Source organism: Salmo salar, chromosome 11, assembly GCF_965601325.2.
Source record: "Salmo salar chromosome 11, fSalSal1, whole genome shotgun sequence".
NCBI lineage: Eukaryota > Metazoa > Chordata > Actinopteri > Salmoniformes > Salmonidae > Salmo > Salmo salar.
In genome coordinates this window covers 95,993,013-96,015,218 of record NC_138301.1, presented here as the reverse complement: position 1 = coordinate 96,015,218, position 22,206 = coordinate 95,993,013, and the positions used below count along the sequence as shown (strand labels likewise).

The 22,206-nt window shown below is 43.7% G+C and overlaps 1 protein-coding gene across 3 annotated transcripts in view; it reads right to left on the bottom strand.

The window, feature by feature from the left end:
* The window catches only part of LOC106563272 (regulator of G-protein signaling 3), a 199,960-nt gene that overhangs the window by 166,700 nt on the left and 11,054 nt on the right, over positions 1–22,206 (bottom strand). For 2 of the 3 annotated variants that reach the window (XM_014128717.3, XM_014128719.3), the window contains exon 2: positions 9,636–9,703. In XM_014128717.3, coding sequence (XP_013984192.2) covers positions 9,636–9,703 — 68 coding nt within the window. Of the gene's footprint in view, positions 1–3,581; positions 4,386–9,635; positions 9,704–22,206 lie in introns of those variants that run through there. The other variant, XM_014128718.3, reaches the window with a different exon arrangement.

Here is a 22,206-nt window from a genome sequence, read left to right as displayed (position 1 = left end):
GTGTGACAGGATGGAACGCGTGTGGATTCCAGCCACACAGATTAGCACTGTGGCCCTCATTAAAGGTGGCCGGCGCATTGGTGTTGATCTGACGCCAACTGTTGGCAGCATCCGCACAGAGTAAGAGGGCAGGCACGCACACACACACGTACGATGCCTGAAAACTTTCTGTCAGAACTCCAGGAATAATGACCGTGTGTGTGGTCCAAAATCAACAGTGCTCTGCTCCAATACATTGTTTCCATCTCATCTGCTGACAATAGGGCATCTGAAATCTCTACGCACACTTTATATTATAGCTCTTCAGCTGAACATAAAAAAGATTGAGTACGATGTTGCTTCAAAACTCTTATCAGTTTTACATCTCCCCCCTTTTAGTTCAGATCAGGATGGTTAGAGGGTAAACTGATCCTAGATCTGTGCCTATGAGCAACTTCTACCCAGAGAGCATGTCTAAAAGACTGGCATCAAGATGCATAAGCGTATTAACTTGTTTAGCTTTGATAACTACAGTACAACCCTCAGTAGCCAAAGGAGGCTGGTATAATGGTCTTAGGGACAGTTCCTAGAATTCCTTGACGGATTGCCCTTCAGGATTGACTGTCTGTAATCCAGTGAGATACAGAGTCACAGTCCATAATCACTGGCGACATCCTGTATGTCACCCCAATGCCATGTCACCGCCCTGGTGACAGCCAGGTTGACCTCTTCATCCTGCTGACTGACAGGCTGTGGCGGGGCACACACAAACATGTTTGTTTTTTACGCTTGTTTTTGACAAGACACAAACAAGTTGATGAACACATTATGGCAATTATTGACCAATTTTCCACCTATAAAAATACATGATCATCTTGATAGTCTTTTAAAATGCTTGATAGATGATCATCTTGATAGATAATCTGGTTTGTGGAGGACTTGTCACCCTGTCATGTCAGAGTAGTTGTGTATCTGGTGGGACAGACAAGGATCAGAGCAAAATATTGTGTGAGTAGACGACTGTTTAATAACCCTACAGCCTGGCTAAAGACCAGAGACAACATCACTACTGTCAGATCAGAGAGAGAGAGAGAGAGAGAGAGAGAGAGAGAGAGAGAGAGAGAGTAGACAGACAGACAGACAGACAGACAGACAGACAGACAGACAGACAGACAGACAGACAGACAGACAGACAGACAGACAGACAGACAGACAGACAGACAGACAGACAGACAGACAGACAGACAGACAGACAGACAGACAGACAGACAGACAGACAGACAGACAGACAGACAGACAGACAGACAGACAGAAGAGACAATGAGACAGAAAGAGAGGGGGAAAGAGAGAAATGAGATGGACAGATGAAGAGAAAACAAGACAAAGAGGCAGATGAGGAAAAAGAGAGAAACGACAGAAGCAAATAGAGAAAGACCGGGGGAGAGTCTACGGGAGACAGTAAGAGAGGAGAGAAAAATAAATGAAAAAGAGTAAGCGAAGGAAAGAGCTGGGGGGCTCTGTAGGGGCTAGGTTGGCAGCCAGTAGGGGAGGGAAGGTAGAGTAGAGGGGTGGTGGGAAGAGGGGATCGGGGGGTGGGGGGTAGTGTTAATGAGAGGTGCCCCCTGGCCTTTTTGAGCGTGGGACCGGACCACTGGGAGACCAGACACACACCGACTGGCACCCAGGGCCTTACAGTGGGCACAAGGTGGTTACACACACACATTGTTAATAACGGAACCCTCATTCCTGGTCTCGCTCTCCCATGCACTAACACACACGTCCAACCTTCAGACCAAGGTCAGAGAACCAGCAACAATTGCCTGACAGGCAGCATTCACAGCATTTGTTCAAGGATGCTATTCTCCCATCTCCAGTTTGCCTCAAGAGCCTCTACAGCCTCAATCTTTCTCCTTCCCCTCAAATGAGAAGGTTACAAGCCCAGTATGAGTATGAAACTACCGTTGCTCGCTATTTAGAGCTACTCAAATTAGTTGTACAGGGGTGTATTTATGTAACTGATTGCGTAGGAGTGTGTGTGTGTGTGGTGACTAGGAGTGGTGTTCTGTTGTGTCCTGTGAGATGTGCAGTGTGTGTTTGTGTGTGTGTTTGTGTGTGTGTTTGTGTGTGTGTGTGTGTGTGTGTTTGTGTGTGTGTTTGTGTGTGTGTGCGAGCGTGCGTGCGTGCATGAGACTGAATTTTCTCTCTCTGTTGCTTTGCCTCAGCAACCTCATATAAGACACTATCTGACTATGAGAACACAGCCAGGAGCCTGTCTGTCTTTTTGTTTGTCTGTTTGTCTGTCTGCTGTGTGCTTCTGCTCAGTTTGATGCTTCTCCAGTCTGTCAACCTGATGGGCCTCAGTGATTTCACTACTGACCTGCACAGTTACACACTCTCACACACACAAACACACACATGCGCAAACTTTCACAGACACACAGACACGCAGAACTAAAGCAAAACACAATCCACCCCAATGTCTGTGTGCTGAACACTACAACACTAAAATTCCAGTAGGACAGCCCCGGTCCATTGTGCAGGGCCACATCTGGGTCACTGTGGTTCAGTGACAACGTGTCTCGTGGCCCCCAGAAAAACCAAACTCCCTGCCAGCCCAGCATTATGTCCATGTCAACACGCTGTACTGACGTGACGCCATGCAAACTCCAATCTAGACAGAGTGTCTTAGGCCAAAGTTGATTTGGATTGTTAACCCCAACGGATTGCAAACTGTTAGATAAGATGGGCTTGTGCTATGTCTATAAGCCATAAGCTTCAGACTGTATGGAAGTAGTTTTAAAGTGAGGATAACAGACTCCAGACTCTGGGGTGTTATTTTTAAGCGTGCAGGGCTGGAGGAGTCTCTCTCTTCATTTTCATTTTATCTCTTCATCAGATCTGTCTCTTCTCTCGTTATGGATGAATAATGCAGGTGAAAGAGACCTGGTTCTTCAGTCTCAGGAAACAGGGAAAACACTCTCTCTTTTCATCCTCTCGTTTCTTACACTGGTTTCCTCCTCATCGCTTCCCTTACATGTTAGATACTGTAGGACTGAGCTCCCAATGGCAAACACTTGGTTATATTAGTAGCGCCTAAAGGCTTTAATATAAATTCCCTAAATTTTCTTCTTTCTATCTATCATTGTTCCAGTGCCTTAATCCAATTTCACTATCCTAAAAATCTATACACACATAGTTTCAGTTTCACAACCAATTGAACGCTGTCTGTACGTCATTGCTCTTCTGTCATTCCTTTCCCTTGTTATTTTCCATGCTTTCTAATGTATTCTCTTTCTCTTTGTCTGTGTTGCAGTCTTTCCAAAAGAGCTGGCTACACACAGAACCCTATTTCAGCACCCGTCCCACTCTCCTCCCCTTGTCCTTCCATCTTCCCTCTCCCCCCGTTCTCCACACATCCATTCGCACACTCTCCTACCCCACACCCTGTCCTCTCCCTCTCGTCTCACTCACACACTTACCTGACACTCTCCCCCCCATTTGTCACACCCCCATGTACAACACACCTCTATCTCTCCCTCTCCCTCCATCCACCTCTCTCTCCCACCCTCCCTCTCTCCAGGTGATTGTCTAGGGGAACAGACCTGAGGCAGTCTAGCAGTGATGCAGATCCTACACAGCCCGTGGATGGTATGCATGTCTGCAAGCTCTTCCTGAGGACAGACACACTGTGGATGCTTCTCTGTCTACCGTCCTGGATGGTTCCCTGAGGATGTTCCTCTGGAGTTCCTCTGTTCTTCTCTGGGTTCTCACAATGCTGTATGTGCTCTTCAATGTGCGGTCCAAATCTGATCCCAGACCAGTAGGGTCCTCTCTGTATGGTGGTTCTCTAGTCAGGATCCTCTATAGTCGAGTCAGTATGGTTTGTGTTGATTGCTGTCCTCTATGCAGCAACCACTAGGTATGGTCCTATCTGGATGGTCAACAGACAGTCAATGAGATGCACTAGAAACAATGATCTGTATGTGGTCAGCGCAGTCAACAATTAGATCCTCTATGAGTGGTCTTCAATGCTTCAATGTTCCCTTCAAGCCCTGTGTATGGGTCCTCAGAGTGCTGTGTATAGCTCTACACGACACTGTGTCCTCAGAGTGCTGTGTATGGCTCCTCACAACACTGTGTCCTCAGAGTGCTGTGTATGGCTCCTCACAACACCTGTGTCCTCAGAGTGCTGTGTATGGCTCCTCACAACACTGTGTCCTCAGAGTGCTGTGTATGGCTCCTCACAACACTGTGTCCTCAGAGTGCTGTGTATGGCTCCTCACATTACCGTGAGTCTTCCTAGCACTGTCCGGTCTTCTCTGCTCTGCGGAGAGAAGACGAGCGCTGTGCTCGCGGTGTGTGTGTCCGTGTGTGGGGGCTGGCGTCACAGAGGCGAGACTGGTGCTGGGTCGGCCTGCTCCAGCCACACTGCTCTTGGCATGGCTGCTCATGGGAACTCCACTCAGGAGAAGAATGGGAGGAAGTGCCCCCTCACCCCCCCACCCCCCCACCCTGAGCTCTGTCCGGGCCAGCCTGTTTTGCGCCGACCCTTGATAAGCCCAGAACAGCTTCCTGAGCCAGCAGTATGGAGCTGGGAGAAAGAGGTGAGAGAAACAGCTCACATACACACAGACATCTGATCATACTGTAGAGGTGGAAGCAGAGAAGAGCACTGGAAGTGAGCACTCATATACATAACATGTATGTTGTGCATACGGAGGTGGGAGAGAGTCTGTAGACGCTCAATAACACAGCCATGTACAATAGACACACTCCCATATCTTTATGAATTCCACCTACGCCATATTCACCCACATACACTAACAATAAACATCCAAGCAACTTCTTGTTGTGCTACTTTTGCACTGAAAGATGAAAGACACGCTGAAAAGATGAAGGCATAAAAACCATGTGAAGCAGTTCTACCGTCTTTGACCACAGAACACCGTCTGTCATTTTCAGACTATTCTACATGTTGAATCGCCACCGTTCGTCCACATACAGTGAGGGGAAAAAGTATTTGATCCCCTGCTGATTTTGTACGTTTGCCCACTGACAAAGAAATGATCAGTCTATAATTTTAATGGTAGGTTTATTTGAACAGTGAGAGACAGAATAACAACAAAAATATCCAGAAAAACGCATGTCAGAAATTTTATAAATTGATTTGCATTTTAATGAGGGAAATAAGTATTTGAACCCCTCTCAATCAGTGTCACGTCCTGACCAGTAAAAGAGGTTGTTTGTTATAGTAGTTTGGTCAGGGCGTGTCAGGGGGTGTTTGTTTAGAGTGTTTCGGGGTTTGTTGAGCTATGTTCTTTGTTAGTCTATTTCTATGTTAGTTCTAGTATGTCTATTTCTATGTGGTGTTTATTGGGTTGACCTTCAATTGGAAGCAGCTGCTCCTCGTTGCTTCTAATTGAAGGTCCTATTTAAGAGGGGTGTTTTTTCTATGGGATTTGTGGGTAGTTATTTCCTGTTTTGTGTTCGTGCACCTGACGGGACTGTTTAGTGTCGTTTGTTGTTTTTGTATACGTGTTTCTTTTGTTTTCCTTCTTTAATAAAATAAGAACATGAGTTTACACGTTCCCGCTGCGTTTTGGTCCAATCCCTACGACGCCCGTGACAATCAGAAAGATTTCTGTCTCCCAGGTGTCTTTTAAACAGGTAACGAGCTGAGATTAGGAGCACACTCTTAAAGGGAGTGCTCCTAAACGCAGCTTGTTACCTGTAAAAAAGACACCTGTCCACAGAAGCAATCAATCAATCAGATTCCAAACTCTCCACCATGGCCAAGACCAAAGAGCTCTCCAAGCATGTCAGGGACAAGATTGTAGACCTACACAAGGCTGGAATGGGCTACAAGACCATCGCCAAGCAGCTTGGTGAGGTCAGACATCTGATGAACTGACTTGTTGGAAAGGTTGCATCCTATGATGCTACCACATTGAAAGTCACTGAGCTCTTCAGTAAGGCCATTCTGCTGCTGCCAATGTTTGTTTATGGAGATTGCATGGCTGTGTGCTCGATTTTATTCACCTGTCAGCAACGGGTGTTGCTGAAATAGCCAAATCCACTAATTTGAAGGGGTGTCCACATACCTTTGTACATAAAGCGTACATTATCTTATTGTTATTGTGTTTCTGCTGCCTCCCAGCTAACACATGTTCCCACAACTTTAGAGAACATTCCCTTACGAGTCTCATTAGGTCATTAGCTAACGTTTTCATAGGAATGTTCCCATGATGTGCAAGGAATGTTTCCAAGAGACCATTCCCTTAATGTCAAAAATAACTTACCAAGAACGTGCTTAACATGTTCTTAAGATATCAATGTTCTAGACACTTTTCATGGGAACTTTGCAAGAATATTTCTGTGTATCAGTTGTCAGGACATCACCTGATTAAACCAAAGAAACATTCTCCCCCAAAATGTTATGGTTTCATTACACATTATTACTGTTGTCCAGCCGATCAAGACCCTGATTGATGGACCACTGATCCATTCGTAGCTCTTTGTCTGTTGGCAAGGGATACTCACACACACAGTACTTTTAACATACAGTTTCCAACTTATGATTCTCTCTAGTATTATTCTAACATTTCACATTCTTTAAATAAAGTGGTAATCCTAACTAACCTAAGACAAGGAATTTTTACTCGGTTTGAATGTCAGGAATTGTGAAAATTGAGTTTAAATGTATTTGGCTAAAGTGTATGTAAACTTCCGACTTCAACCGTAGATGAAACAACTTGTAAGCAATAGGGTGAATGCACTTTTAAGTAAATCTCAGCTCTGTTAAAAGTACACTCAATATTTTATTTTATTCATCATAGTGATTCAGGAGTGTCATGAAAACGGCTCAATATGCTATACAGATCCCCCTAAATTGCTGAAATAGGACAACCAAATCAATGATGAGAATAAACAGATTAACAAAAAACTGTCACGGGTATGGTGACGCAGTGGAGAGATTGGAGTACTGTAGACCAAGAGGTTATGAGTTCAAATCCCAGATGAGGACATGTTGAATAATAATTACTGTATAAATGAACATGCACAATGTAATTGCACGCTATGTAAGTTGAAAACACTATATGTTAACAGCAGTGTGTGTCCCTTGCCAACAGACAAAGAGATATGAATAGCTCAGTAGTTCACCTTGGCCACAGTAACAAGGTGTAATGAAAACATATTTCTTTAGGACCATCCTGACAACTGATACACAGAAATGTTCTTGCAATTTTCCCATGAAATATGTTTAAAACCTGAATATCTTACATTCTAAGCAGATGGTAACCATGTTCTATGTATATTGTGATGTTGATGGAATATTCTCCTAACCCACAGAAAACTGGACACATGAATGTTCTTGCAACGTTCCAATGAAACGTGTCTAGAACGTGAATATCTTTACATTACGGGTAACATTACAAAAATGTTATCTCTCCCTAGAATTGTTAGCTGGGCTTACACATACCTCTCACCTCACTATTTTTATTAAAATATTCTCTTTCACACACACTAACACAAAGTCCGTTTTCACACCTAGACACACTCTATTGAGACCTTCTCCCACTATCTGTACACTCCTGCAATCTCAGACCAGACACAAATCATGTTTGTTATGTTAGGTTATTTTATATTTCCTCTCCTTTTCCTGGAAATTCAGGTCTGCAAATGTGCTACTCTGGCAAACCCCTTTCCAGTTATCAAAACACCCTCCTATTTTTCTTTTTGTTTAACTACAGTGTGAGAGCTGGGAACAGCGGGGCTATGAAATCGATGAAAAATAACAACAAAATCCCAACTAGCACATTTAGTTCCTTGGAAGTTGTGGGAACGTATGTTTTTGGTTTAACATTGGTGGTGGGAACGAAGCCATACGTTTCCTGACAGGTAAAACAAAACATTTTTTAAACGTTTTGAGAACAGAAGTGAACATTTAGTCAGTTCTGGGAATGTTTATTTCCTTTACAGTTTTCCTGGGATGTTTTATTAATGCTCTGAGAACGGAAATTATTGGTTATTTGGAGGTTTTTTCAATAACTTCCTTTAAAGGTCGTCATTGTAAATAAGAATTTGTTCTTATCTGACTTGTCTAGTTAAATAAAGGTTAAAAACAACTTTCATTGAATATTTCAATAAGACTTTTAATAGCAATGCTAGCTTATTTTGAGTTAACTTTTTAAACTGCAAGCACAGATTGGACACATGGAAATTAATTTCCTTAGGCATTAATCATGCAAACACATTGACCAATGTGCCCTTGAGCAAGGCACTTTACCCTAATTGCTTCTGTAAGTTGCTCTGGATAAGAGCATCCGCCAAATTACTAAAATGTCAAATGTAATGTAAATGTTCTGTTAAAGTAATGAAATATCAATAAATGGTTCTCAGAACGTTATGTGCTATCTGGGATTGCTCTGTGTAGGAAAAATCAATTAATGTCGGCCAGAAAACTGGCAAATGTAACCCAGAGCGACCTCATTAATTTCCAACATGTCTCCGTTCCATTTATCCTTTAGTGGCTGGCTCACTCGAGGTTAACAGAGACAGAGAAAGAGAGAGGCCAAAGAGGAACCCATAGTGCACTGTCTCCACAATGCTAACAGACTGTCAGAAAAGACCATTCACCTCTTTACATCCCCTCTACTGGGCGTTTAGGGGGACTTTTCCCTGTTCTCCTTTTAAAGGGGGGAAGGTTACCCTTCCATCGCACACAAAAACATGTGAGAGCTCTTTCTCTTCATTTTCTATCCTTCTGTTCAGCTCTAAACAAGCAGAAGGATGGATTAGAGGGAGAGAGAGGCGAGTATTTGTAACGTCTTTGAGCCAGACAAGACGAACGGAGCGGCTCCTTTTTGGAGTGTGGGATCTTCCGACAGTTCGTTCTTCTCTCTCTCTCTCTCACTCAATCTCTCTCTCTCAACAGACAAGTTACGGAAAAGCCCAGAAAAGCCTTGAAAAGCAGAAAGCCCAACGGTTCCTCATTCAGCCTGTGAAAGTTATTTGCCCTTCTTTAAACTTGGTCCAAGGAGAACACCCCACAAAGACTCCTCAGTCAGGCATCAAGAGATGAGAGAAAGGGGAAAAGAGGGGGAGAGGGAGGGGTAGAGAAATGGGAGAGAGATGGAGGGAGGGAAAAGAGCATTCAAAAACTGATGTAAAAGTCTTTAATATAGAGTTACATTACAGAGACTTCCTGTTCCTCAGTGTTAGCTTTCAGCTCGTCATAGCCCCACTTCCAAATCCACACTAAAACAAACTGTTTGTTGCAGAACCAGGGTTGTGATCCAACAGTAAACATTTCAAGCAACAGAATGAGGAAAAGTTGATAGGGATTTGCAACTTGACATTTTTGTGTGCTACCAGAACCAGCATCAAATTCCGGTGTAGCCAGTGAATCAAACAGCACTGGATGTTTCTGATATGCAGATGTGACTTCTGTACCCAACATGTGTAGTTAAACCTGTCCACACACACACACGCACACACACACACACACACACACACACACACACACACACACACACACACACACACACACACACACACTTCTTTCACCACAGCTCCACGTCTCACACAGATACCCATACGTACAGTACATACAGGCACAAGACACATACAGAGAAAGTTCCAAAAGATTCCCTCACCGTTAAGCATTGCATATTCTCAGGTCTTGTGGTCTCGGGGGCAGCACCATGGTTTGACAACGCAGCCTCTGAAAGAAAGACAAAAGAGTCACGGGCTGAGACACTGCATTTAGAGAACATCTCAGCCTCTGTCTCTGGACCCTCAGGGTACCAACTCGGGGACTCCCTCTTCTTCTCAACAAGGTGCTGCCAAAAAAAATCCTCAATATATTGCAGATGCAAGATAATGTCCCAAATTTGATGCTGACAAAAAAAGTCCCCCAAACGTTTCTCTGTATGTTACAAGCCAATGGATTAAGCCTGTCCTGGGCTGCCTTGGTGTGTGTTGAGGAAGGAGCATCAGTTAGGACCCCTCTAATAAGGCACAAACAGAACTACTAACTCTGGGGAAACTCTGCGCCCAACTAGCCAAAAGAGGAGAAGAGCACAAGAGAGGGAGGGAAGCAGGGAGGGGGTAAAAAGAAAAGGAACTTCCCTCTCACTCCATTATCCCTCCTTCGAGGGCTCCTGTGAGGTTACCATGGTGACGGGAGCCTCGCCCCAGCCTCAATGTCCTTTTAACCATTCCTCATAAAGGCAGCATTCAGCTGGCCCACAATGCTGATGCCTGCTCCCCCCCTCCCTCCCTCCCTCCCTCCCTCCCTATACATATAGCTGCAAATCTCTCTCCCTCCCTCTCCCTCTCCTTTTACACTGAGCTGTATCTATCTCCCTGTCGTCACTCTAAACAGATACACTCTCTCTTACATTCTTATGCTCTTTGCCATTCTAGCTCTTTCCTGCTCTATATTTCACTATCTTTCTCTCCCCTTCTCTCTCTCCCTCTCATTCCTCACGCAGATGGTGAGATTTCAAACTCATGCACCCCATAGAAACACCCTCCCCTTCATCTCTCCAGCATTGCGTTAGCCTCGTGAGGAGTTCATAATCGTGTTAGCATTCACACACACACAGACACAAACATCAATAAAACACAGAAGCACACACACACACACACACACACACACACACACACAGACACAAACATCAATAAAACACAGAAGCACACACACACACACACACACACACACACACACACACACACACACACACACACACACACACACACACACACACACACACACACAGACTGTCCTGCCACAGTTAGTTATCCTACAGCTTCTTCGTTCACATTCTACCATCCCGCAGGCGGGTTGCCGGGGTAACGGGGCAAGCTTCAAACAGGAGCCTGAGGGTTCAGACACTTTAATCCCAACTCCCCAGAGAGCCAACCTGCACACCCATCGGCCCTTTGTTTGGATAACCATTAATCACACAGAGTGAACAACGTAAAACACCAAATAATGCAGAGCAGAATGTCGTCGATACCCGCTAATTATAGAAAAGAGCCGTTAAATTCTACAACCACCTAAAAGGAAGTGATTCCCAAACCTTCCATAACAAAGCCATCACCTATAGAGAGATGAACCTGTAGAAGAGTCCCCTAAGCAAGCTGGTCCTGAGGCTCTGTTCACAAACAGACACCACAGAGCCCCAGGACAGTAACAATAAGACCCAAACAAATCATGAGAAAACAAAAACATAATTACTTGACATATTGGAAAGAATTAACAAAAAAACAGAGCAAACTAGCTCTCAAGAGAAGATAGGCTATGTGCACACTGCCCACAAAATGAGGTGGAAACTGAGCTGCACTTCCTGACCTCCTGCCAAATGTATGACCATATTAAAGACACCTTTTCCCTCAGATTACACAGACCCACAAAGAATTCGAAAACAAATCCAATTTTGATAAACTCCCATATCTATTGGGTGAAACACCACAGTGTGCAATCACAGCAGCAAGATTTGTGACCTGTTACCACAAGAAAAGGGCAACCAGTGAAGAACAAACACCATTGTAAATACAACCCATATTAATTTGTTTTCCCTTTTCTCCTTTAACTATTTGCACATCGCTACAACACTGTATATAGACATAATACGACATTTGAAATGTCTTTATTCTTTTGGAACTTGTGTGAGTGTAATATTTACTGTTCACTTTTTATTGTTTATTTCACTTTTGTTTATCCATTTCACTTGCTTTGGCAATGTTAACATGTGTTTCCCATGCCATTAAAGCCCCTTGAGTTGAATTGAGAGAAAGAGAGAGAGCGAGAGAAAGAGAAAGAGCGAACGAGAGAGAGAGAGACAGAGAGGTGTGAGGACAAAGAGTAGTGTTGGCCATTGGCCACAGTTAGTCAGTCTTGCCACAGAGCTGCCCAGCCATAAAACATCTCTCTCCCCAAGTAGCATGGAACTCTCTTGACATCACTCTCACTCTCTTGACATCCTGGCCCTCCTTTCACACCACAAACAAATAAACACTTGATGGAGAGAATGAAGGAACATTCTCTTCATCAAGCAGACTTCTTTCACAGTCGTTTTTTAAGATCATGATTGAGAATCCAAGATGGCGTAGTAGTCGGACGTGTGTTTGTCTTGTCCCGTTTCATCGTTTTTTTTGTATATATTTTAATCTCACCCACCTCACACAATGTGGTATGGATCTGCTATTTTTATACCTTATAACTCCATCAGAAGCTAGCCAGCTAACTAGCTAGTAGTCATTAGCGGTCTTCACCTTTAGCTCGGACACCAGCCAGCTTTAGCTCGGTCAATACCTGCCAGTCTGCACATCGCGATATCAACCCAGAGCATATGGGACTGCTTTTCTCTACCACATCATCGGATTCCTATCGCAAGCTCTGGACCATTACACCGGATCATCGCAGCTAACTAGCTGTAACCGAATAGTTATTGCTGGCTAACTCCTCTGTCCCGAAGTAAGAACCAGTTAGCCTTGAGCTAGCCTCGAGCTAGGCCCATCTCCCGGCTAGCCGATGAATGTATACCAGCTAACTCTTGGGCTACAAAACGTCTTTTGCCAATTGGCCAGGACCCTTTATTGTTGACACCGAGCCCCGCCGTAATCGTCCGATGTGGCTTCAACAGGCTTTTCCGTTGCGATGTCGCCGAAGACCCATCTGCTAGCCCCGGCCTGCTAGCTTTCTGAACGCCATGTCTCCCGCTCGCCTAGCATAGTAGCAACTACCGAACGGCTCCCTGATTCACCTATTGCTGCTCATTGGACCCTATGATCACTCGGCTACACAGCTGATGCCTGCTGGACTGTTCACTAACACGGTACCTCATGTTTTTTATCTGTCGGCCCCAGCCTCGAACTCAGGTCCTGTGTGTACCGAACTGACCCTCTCTGCCAATTCATTGCCATTTACCCGTTGTTGTCTTAGCTCTCCCGATCAACACCTGTGATAGCTTTATGCCTCTCTCTAATGTCAATATGCCTTGTCTACTGAAGTTTTGGTTAGTTCTTATTGTTTAATTTCACTGTAGAGCCCCCAGTCCCGCACATGCAGAGACCTCACCTGGCTTAATTGGTGCCTCCAGAGATGCAACCTCGCTCATCGTCACTCAATGCCTAGGTTTACCTCCACTGTACTCACACCCTACCATACCCTTGTCTGTACATTATGCCCTGAATCTATTCTACCACGCCCAGAAATCTGCTCCTTTTATTCTCTGTTCCCAACGCACTAGACGACCAGTTCTTATAGCCTTTAGCCGCACCCTTATCCTACTCCTCCTCTGTTCCTCTGGTGATGTAGAGGTTAACCCAGGCCCTGTAGCCCCCAGTACTACACCTATTCCCCAGGCGCTCTCATTTGTTGACTTCTGTAACCGTAAAAGCCTTGGTTTCATGCATGTTAACATCAGAAGCCTCCTCCCTAAGTTTGTTTTATTCACTGCATTAGCACACTCAGCCAACCCTGATGTCCTAGCCGTGTCTGAATCCTGGCTTAGGAAAGCCACCAAAAATTGGGAAATTTCCATCCCCAACTACAACATTTTCCGTCAAGATAGAACTGCCAAGGGGGGTGGAGTTGCAATCTACTGCAGAGTTAGCCTGCAGAGTTCTGTCATACCATCCAGGTCTGTGCACAAACAGTTCGAGCTTCTACTTTTAAAAATCCACCTTTCCAGAAATAAGTCTCTCACTGTTGTCGCTTGCTATAGACCCCCCTCAGCCCCCAGCTGTGCCCAGGACACTATATGTGAATTGATTGCCTCCATCTATCTTCAGAGTTCATACTGTTAGGTGACCTAAACTGGGATATGCTTAACACCCCGGCCATCCTATAATCTAAGCTAGATGCACTCAATCTGACACACATTATCAAGGAACCTACCAGGTGCAACCCTAAATCCGTAAACATGGGCACCCTCATAGATATCATCCTGACCAACGTGCCCTCTAAATACACCTCTGCTGTCTTCAACCAGGATCTCAGTGATCACTGCCTCATTGCCTGCGTCTGTAATGGGTCCGCGGTCAAACGATCACCCCTCATCACTGTCAAACGCTCCCTAAAACACTTCAGTGAGCAGGCCTTTCTAATCGACCTGGCCCGGGTATCCTGGAGGGATATTGACCTCATCCCGTCAGTAGAGGTCGCCTGGTAGATCTTTGAAAGTGCTTTCCTCACCATCTTAAGTAAGCATTCCCCATTCAAAAAATGTTGAACAAAGAACAGATATAGCCCTTGGTTCACTCCAGACTTGACTGCCCTTGACCAGCACAAAAACATCCTGTGGCGTACTGCATTAGCATCGAATAGCCCCCGCGATATGCAACTTTTCTGGGAAGTCAGGAACCAATATACACAGTCAGATAGGAAAGCATATGTTAGCTTTTTCAAACAGAAATTTTCATCCTGTAGCACTAATTCCAAAAGGTTTGGGGACACTGTAAAGTCCATGGAGAATAAGAGCACCTCCTCTGAGCTGCCCACTGCACTGAGGCTAATCTACGATAATCGAGAATTTCAAAAAGCATTTTTCTACAGCTGGCCATGCTTTCCACCTGGCTACCCCTAACCCAGCTAACAGCTCTGCACCCCCTGCAGCAACTTGCCCAAACCACCCCCACCCACCACCCCCCGCTTCTCCATCACCCAAATCCAGATAGCTGATGTTCTGAAAGAGCTGCAAAAACTGGACCCCTACAAATCAGCTGGGCTAGACAATCTGGACCCTCTCTTTCTAAAATGATCCGCCAAAATTGTTGCAACCCCTATTACTAGCCTGTTCAACCTCTCTTTCGTATCGTCTGAGATCCCTGAAGATTGGAAAGCTGCCGCGGTCATCCCCCTCTTCAAAGGGGGAGACACTCTAGACCCAAACTGTTACAGATCTATATCCATCCTGCTCTGATTTTCTAAAGTCTTCGAAAGCCAAGTTAACAAACAGATCACCGACCATTTCGAATCCCACCGTACCTTCTCCACTATGCAATCTGGTTTCAGAGCTGGTCATGGGTGCACCTCAGCCACACTCAAGGTCCTAAACAATATCATAACGGCCATCGATAAAAGACAGTACTGTGCAGCCATCTTCATCGACCTGGCCAAGGCTTTCGACTCTGTCAATCACCACATTCTCATCGGCAGACTCAATAGCCTTGGTTTCTGAAATGACTGCCTCACCTGGTTCACCAACTACTTCTCAGATAGAGTTCACTGTGTCAAATTGGAGGGTGTGTTGTTCGGACCTCTGGCAGTCTCTATGGGGGTGCCACAGGGTTCAATCCTCGGGCCAACTCTTTTCTCTGAATACATCAATGATGTCACACTGCTGGTGATTCTCTGATCCACCTCTACGCAGATGACACAATTCTGTATAGATCTGGCCCTTCTTTGGACACTGTGTTAACAAACCTCCAAACGAGCTTCAATGCCATACAACACTCCTTCTGTAGCCTCCAACTGCTCTTAAATGCTAGTAAAACTAAATGCATGCTCTTCAACCGATTGCTGCCCACACCCGCCCGCCCTATTAGCATCACTACTCTGGACAGTTCTGACTTAGAATATGTGGACTGTAAACTCTCCTTCCAGACTCACATTAATCATCTCCAATCCAAAATTAAATCTAGAATCAGCTTCCTATTTCGCAACAAAGCCTCCTTCACTCATACTGCCAAACAAACCATCGTAAAACTGACTATCCTACCAATCGTTGACTTCAGCGATGTAATTTACAAAATAGCTTCCAACACTCTACTCAGCAAATTGGATGTAGTCTATCACAGTGCCATCTGTTTTGTCACCAAAGCCCCATATACTACCCACCACTGCGACCTGTATGCTCTCGTTGGCTGGCCCTCGCTACATATTCATCACCAAACCCACTGGCTCCAGGTCATCTATAAGTCTCTGCTAGGTTAAGCCCGCCTTATCTCAGCTCACTGGTCACCATAGCAACACCCAATCATAGCACGCGCTCCAGCAGGTATATTTCACTGGTCATCCCAATAGCCAACACCTTCTTTGGCCGCCTTTCCTTCCTGCTGCTAATGACTGGAACGAATTGCCAAAATCACTGAAGCTGGAGACTTATATCTCCCTCACTAACTTTAAGCATCAGCTGTCAGAGCACCTTACCGGTCACTGCAACTGTACACAGCCTTCTGTAAATATCCCACCCAACTACCTCATCCCCATATTGTTATTTATTTTTCTTGCTCTTTTGCACCCCAGTATCTCTACTTGCACATCATCTTCTGCACATCTATCACTTCAGTGTTAATGCTAAATTGTAATTATTTTGCCACTATGGCCTATTTATTGCCTTACCTCCCTAATCTTACTATATTTGCACACACTGTACATAGATGTTTCAATTGTGTTATTGACTGCACGTTTGTTTATCTATCCCATGTGTAACTCTGAGTTGTAGTTGTTGTCGTACTACTTTGCTTTATCTTGGCCAGGTTGCAGTTGTAAATGAGAACTTGTTCTCAACTGACCCACCTGGTTAAATAAAGGTGAAATAAATAAAAAATAATAATAATCACCTCAAGCGTGAGGACATAATGTTGTTTCCACGTCATTTCAACAACAAAAAAATCAATGCAGTGACGTTGAATCTACATGGAAAACTGAGTGGATTTGCTAAAAGTCACCATTGTAAGGGAATTTCGTATTTTTTTCACCCAACTTTTAACCTAAATCCAATGTTGATTTCACGTTGAATTCACGTTAGTTATCAACTCAACCAAATGTAAATAATAACTAGACGTTGAAATGACATCTGTGCCGAGTGGGTGTGGTGTCAATGGGAGAGGGGGGGTGTTGAAAACACTGTGACACTGACACAATTAAGTGTCTGATGAGCTGTCATGGCTCGAAAGAGCCCGACATCAAAAAAGTGTGGCAGACATAGCAGATACCTCTTGTCTCTACTAATATGGCTGAAATCAACATATATACATAAATGTATTGGCAGAACCATAGGGGCTAATCTGAGCTGAGTGTGAGAAATGATGTTTCAATCAAATTAAAAACCTTCTGAAGACTAAACAAGTAAACAAGATTAAACTGAACACATGCACACACACTCCCCCTCTCGCCCGCTCTATCGCTGACCCTGTGTGAGGCAGTTTTAAAATGTGGCTGTGAATTGGAGCGGTGGGGAGAGCAGCTTCAGCATATTGACAGTACACTCTTGTGTCCCTCTTAGGGCAAGATACATCTGGCTGAGTGACGCTTTGAAAAGGACACATTGTCACAAATGTCTCTTCCTCCCCATCAGAGAATGCTACCTCTGGTCAAAGGGGTCAAAGCAGAGGCTGCACCAGAGAGAGAGAGAGACAGAGACAGAGACAGAGAGACAGAGACAGAGACAGAGAGAGAGAGAGAGAGAGAGAGAGAGAGAGAGAGAGAGAGAGAGAGAAAGAGAGAGAAAGAAAACACATTAACCACCAGTGCCTTCAATAAAGTAACCCATCAGATGCTTACTCACGCGTTACCTGTCAAGAGGTCTAATTTCCAGGATGTGACGGGTGAACCCTGCATACTGGGTAAATCAAGGGAAAGTAGGACATGAAAACATGCAGGCAAACGCCGAGAGATGGAATGAAACAGTATTTCCCCCGGAGCCCAAAGACACAGCTATACGGCAGAGAAAAAAAGACAGGAAAGCACACACAGACATACACAGAGTGACGGTCGGGATGAAATGCAATTTGGTTATGGTTGGGTTGACTGCACAAAAATGGTCCACTCTGAAGCAAAAGCTGGGGAGCTGAAAACGACTCGAAGATGATGACACCCCCAGAGCAAACAGATAGATGAACATAACGCAGCGGACGCACAAATTAACGACAGAGAGACAGACATGCAGTGTTTCTGCCCACCAAACTGAGGGTGACTGACTCATCATGCCACACGGGGTGACGCAACGTGACGGTTACATTTAGGGTGACCGGACGGACTGCAGCTTTTGTGATTGACATGTTTCGGTTTTACATACTGTACTGTACGGGGATATTATAGATATTGTACGATGGCACTACCTTGATGCTATGAAAGGCAACCAATAAAAAAAAACGTATATAGGCCTGAACATTATATTGTTAAAAGGGACAGCTGAAAGCAAGTGAGAAAATGTGACACAGGTGAAAACAGATGTGAAAGTGATGAAGAGAGACAGACAAATGAGACAGATCAGGGAGACAAAGAGGAAGGGAGTGGAAAAGTGACAGAGCCTAAGCGAACTGTCTTGGGTTCGGTGTCTCACTCCCTTGGTGACATGGCACATGAACATGACATCATCACCAACAGGAGTTTAGCCATTGGCGAGCCCCAGAATGACTCCATAGACTCTGACAGCTCTCCGATTCTCCCTGATTAGCCTAGTTGGTTCCAGGTCTAACAGTCAGTTTACAGATATAAGCTTAGGGTTTTTAGTATACAAAAACAAAACAAAAAGTACAACATATTTAAGGAAGTTTTCATATCGATACATATGAGAGGATCAATTATGAGAGCCTACATGATGATGATGGTTGGAGAAACAAAATAAAAACAATGGGTTGAGTTTTGTGTATTTTATAGTTCAACAGGGCAGGAAATGGACAGAGGAGAGGACAGAGGAGAGGAAGTGACCTATTAGGATGGGAAATTTCACTTTGGATCAACTGGACAGTAGCCTGAGGCTTGTGTTACCCTTTAGTCAGATACGCATCATTGCAAACCTGAGTCATATACACAGTCTCTCTCACACTCTATCTTTGGCCCTCTCTTGCACACACACACCCGCACACACGCACACAACCACAGGCACACACGCACAAATAAACAAACACAGTCTTCTCACAGCAGGGGGAAAGAAACAGCTCATTGAACCTCTGATTGAACTAATTTGCGGTAACACCTTTGAAATGTGAGGACATACTAGCTCTATGTGACACAGGGGAGATATTATTGATGCTTGACATTTACTATAATTTCATATAAATATCTTATCTGCAGATTAAAAGGCATTTCAAGCCATCTGTTAAAGGCCAGCAACAAAACAATTGAATAATATGCAGTAGAAAGGTCTCGTGTTTCAGTAGGCATTGATGGACAAAAGTGTGAAATATCAAATTTAATGTGGTCCCCTATGTTGTTGTCTAGAGCAGAGATAGGCAACTCTGATGTGGGTGGGGGTGTCGTAGGGTTGAGACCAAAACGCAGCGGGTATATGTACACTCATCTTCTTTTATTAGGACAAAGAAGGGAAACCAAAACAAACACGTATACAAAAACACAATGACGATCGACAGTCCTGTAAGGCATAAAGCTAAACACGGAAATAACTTCCCACAAAGTGACAGGTGAAAACAGGCTCCCTAAGTATGACTCTCAATCAGCAACAACGATGTACAGCTGTTCCTGATTGAGAGTCATACCAGGCCAACACAGAAATACAAAACTAGAACAGCCCCTTAGAAATACAAACACAAGAACATACCCAACACCCCAGAACACATAAATCAACTACCCCCTCTACATCGACACTTACACCAATAAACCCCAGAAACACTCTACACAAAATATCCCTCTATCTAAACACATACACAAAACCATGAAAACAAATACCCTCTACCACGTCCTGACCAAACTACAACAACAAATAGACCCCTTTACTGGTCAGGACGTGACAGGGGGCCACAAAAAATATGAGAGTGACTAAAAAAATCAATGGGGGCACCCAGGTTGGTAATTAGACCATGATTATTACAAGTTTAGATAGCCGCTAGACTAATTTACCAATATGAAAAACTGAGAAAAACTGCTGATGCACAAACAAATGATATTCTACCTTGCACCCATGTTTGTCCTCTGTAGTTGCATGCCTTTCTTTGTTTGCTGAAATCCATACTTTTTCAACAAACGTTAATCAAGTGACTGCTTGCTCAAAAACGGCAACTCAGCGCAAATGTGCATGTGCCAATTGAATCTCAACAAGAAAACAGTCGGTGGTGGTCGTATTTGATTAATGTTAATTGAGAAAGTATGGATTTCAGCAAACAGAGGACAAACACAGAGGACGAACATAGTACAAGGTAAGCGTTTAATAAATTCTAAACTTTGTAGGGGTCTCTAATTTAACCATTCTCCTATTTGTTTAAAATGCAATTGCGTACTACTACAGTGGTAAATATTCAAATAAAATATTATTCCAAATTAAACTAACACCCCCGCCTCTCTGTCATGGTTTAAACCAGGGACAGTTGGTTCAGGTTCTTTCAATCAAATTCATCTCTCTAGTCCGCCTGTCTTCCTCTGTCTTAAGCTTTCGCTAGCAAACTTTCAACATTATCAACTGGGTCCAGCCCACTAGCAAACTTTCAACATTATCAACTGGGTCCAGCCCACTAGCAAACATTCAGCATTATCAACTAAGTCCAGCCCACTAGAAAACTTTCAACATTATCAACTAAGTCCAGCCCACTAGCAAACTTTCAACATTATCAACTAAGTCCAGCCCACTAGCAAACTTTCAACATTATCAACTAAGTCCAGCCCACTAGCAAACTTTCAACATTATCAACTGGGTCCAGCCCACTAGCAAACTTTCAACATTGTTTCAACTGGGCCCTCAGATTCCTGCTCTGATGAGCTCGGGACAGACTCAGCTGTATTTGCAACCCGTGTTTCAGCCCCCTTTCAGGTGCCCCGACTTTTCTTTTTACAAAAAAGGTCAATTTGTCAGCAAGATGCATCAATTTATTTGGGATACAAGAGTGTATTGGCACAGTGCACTGTTTGAACGCTGGAATTAGTTTGGCATGGACAACGAAGTGATTTGTTTGACAATCAGATGAAAACATCATGACTGGTTGTGTTCATGCCACATTAAAAGGTAATACATGTTTACCGTTAAAAGACATGTCTTCCTACTATTAGGCCCATAATAAAATCACAAATAGGAAGTCCTGTGGAAAAAAATACAGACCCCCCGAATGTCACGGTATAATTCACACTCTGGTGTTGATTGTGATCTATGATGGATTGCCACATCAAAATTCAGATTCATCTTTGTCATTCCTCTCGTGTTCACAATGCCAGACGCAACTGACTGTAGAGAAGTGGGTTGGGTAGGTGTGTAAATGTTTCAGCACTTCAGGGGAGGACAGTGTGTGTGCATGCCTGATTACGTGTTTACTCACTGCATACAGATGACACACTTTCCTCCACACTCTGCTGTATGGGCACATGTAGAGACCATCTGACCTAACAACATCTGAGGGAAATGCACTAGACATGGTTAAGTTCACTAGACATTATTAAGTTCACTAGACATGGTTAAGTTCACTAGACATTATTAAGTTCACTAGACATGGTTAAATGTACTAGACATGGTTAAGTTCACTAGACATGGTTAAGTTCACTAGACATGGTTAAGTTCACTAGACATGGTTAAATGTACTAGACATGGTTAAGTGCACTAGACATGGTTAAGTTCACTAGACATGGTTAAGTTCACTAAACATGGTTAAGTTCACTAGACATGGTTAAATGTACTAGACATGGTTAAGTTCACTAGACATGGTTAAGTTCACTAGACATGGTTAAATGTACTAGACATGGTTAAGTTCACTAGACATGGTTAAGTTCACTAAACATGGTTAAATGTACTAGACATGGTTAAGTTCACTAGACATGGTTAAATGTACTAGACATGGTTAAATGTACTAGACATGGTTAAGTTCAATAGACATGGTTAAGTTCACTAGACATGGTTAAGTTCACTAGACATGGTTAAGTTCACTAAACATGGTTAAATGTACTAGACATGGTTAAGTTCACTAGACATGGTTAAGTTCACTAAACATGGTTAAATGTACTAGACATGGTTAAGTTCACTAAACATGGTTAAATGTACTAGACATGGTTAAGTTCACTAAACATGGTTAAATGTACTAGACATGGTTAAGTTCACTAGACATGGTTAAATGTACTAGACATGGTTAAATGTACTAGACATGGTTAAGTTCACTAGACATGGTTAAGTTCACTAGACATGGTTAAGTTCACTAGACATGGTTAAATGTACTAGACATGGTTAAGTTCACTAGACATGGTTAAGTTCACTAGACATGGTTAAGTGTACTAGACATGGTTAAATGTACTAGACATGGTTAAATGTACTAGACATGGTTAAGTTCACTAGACAT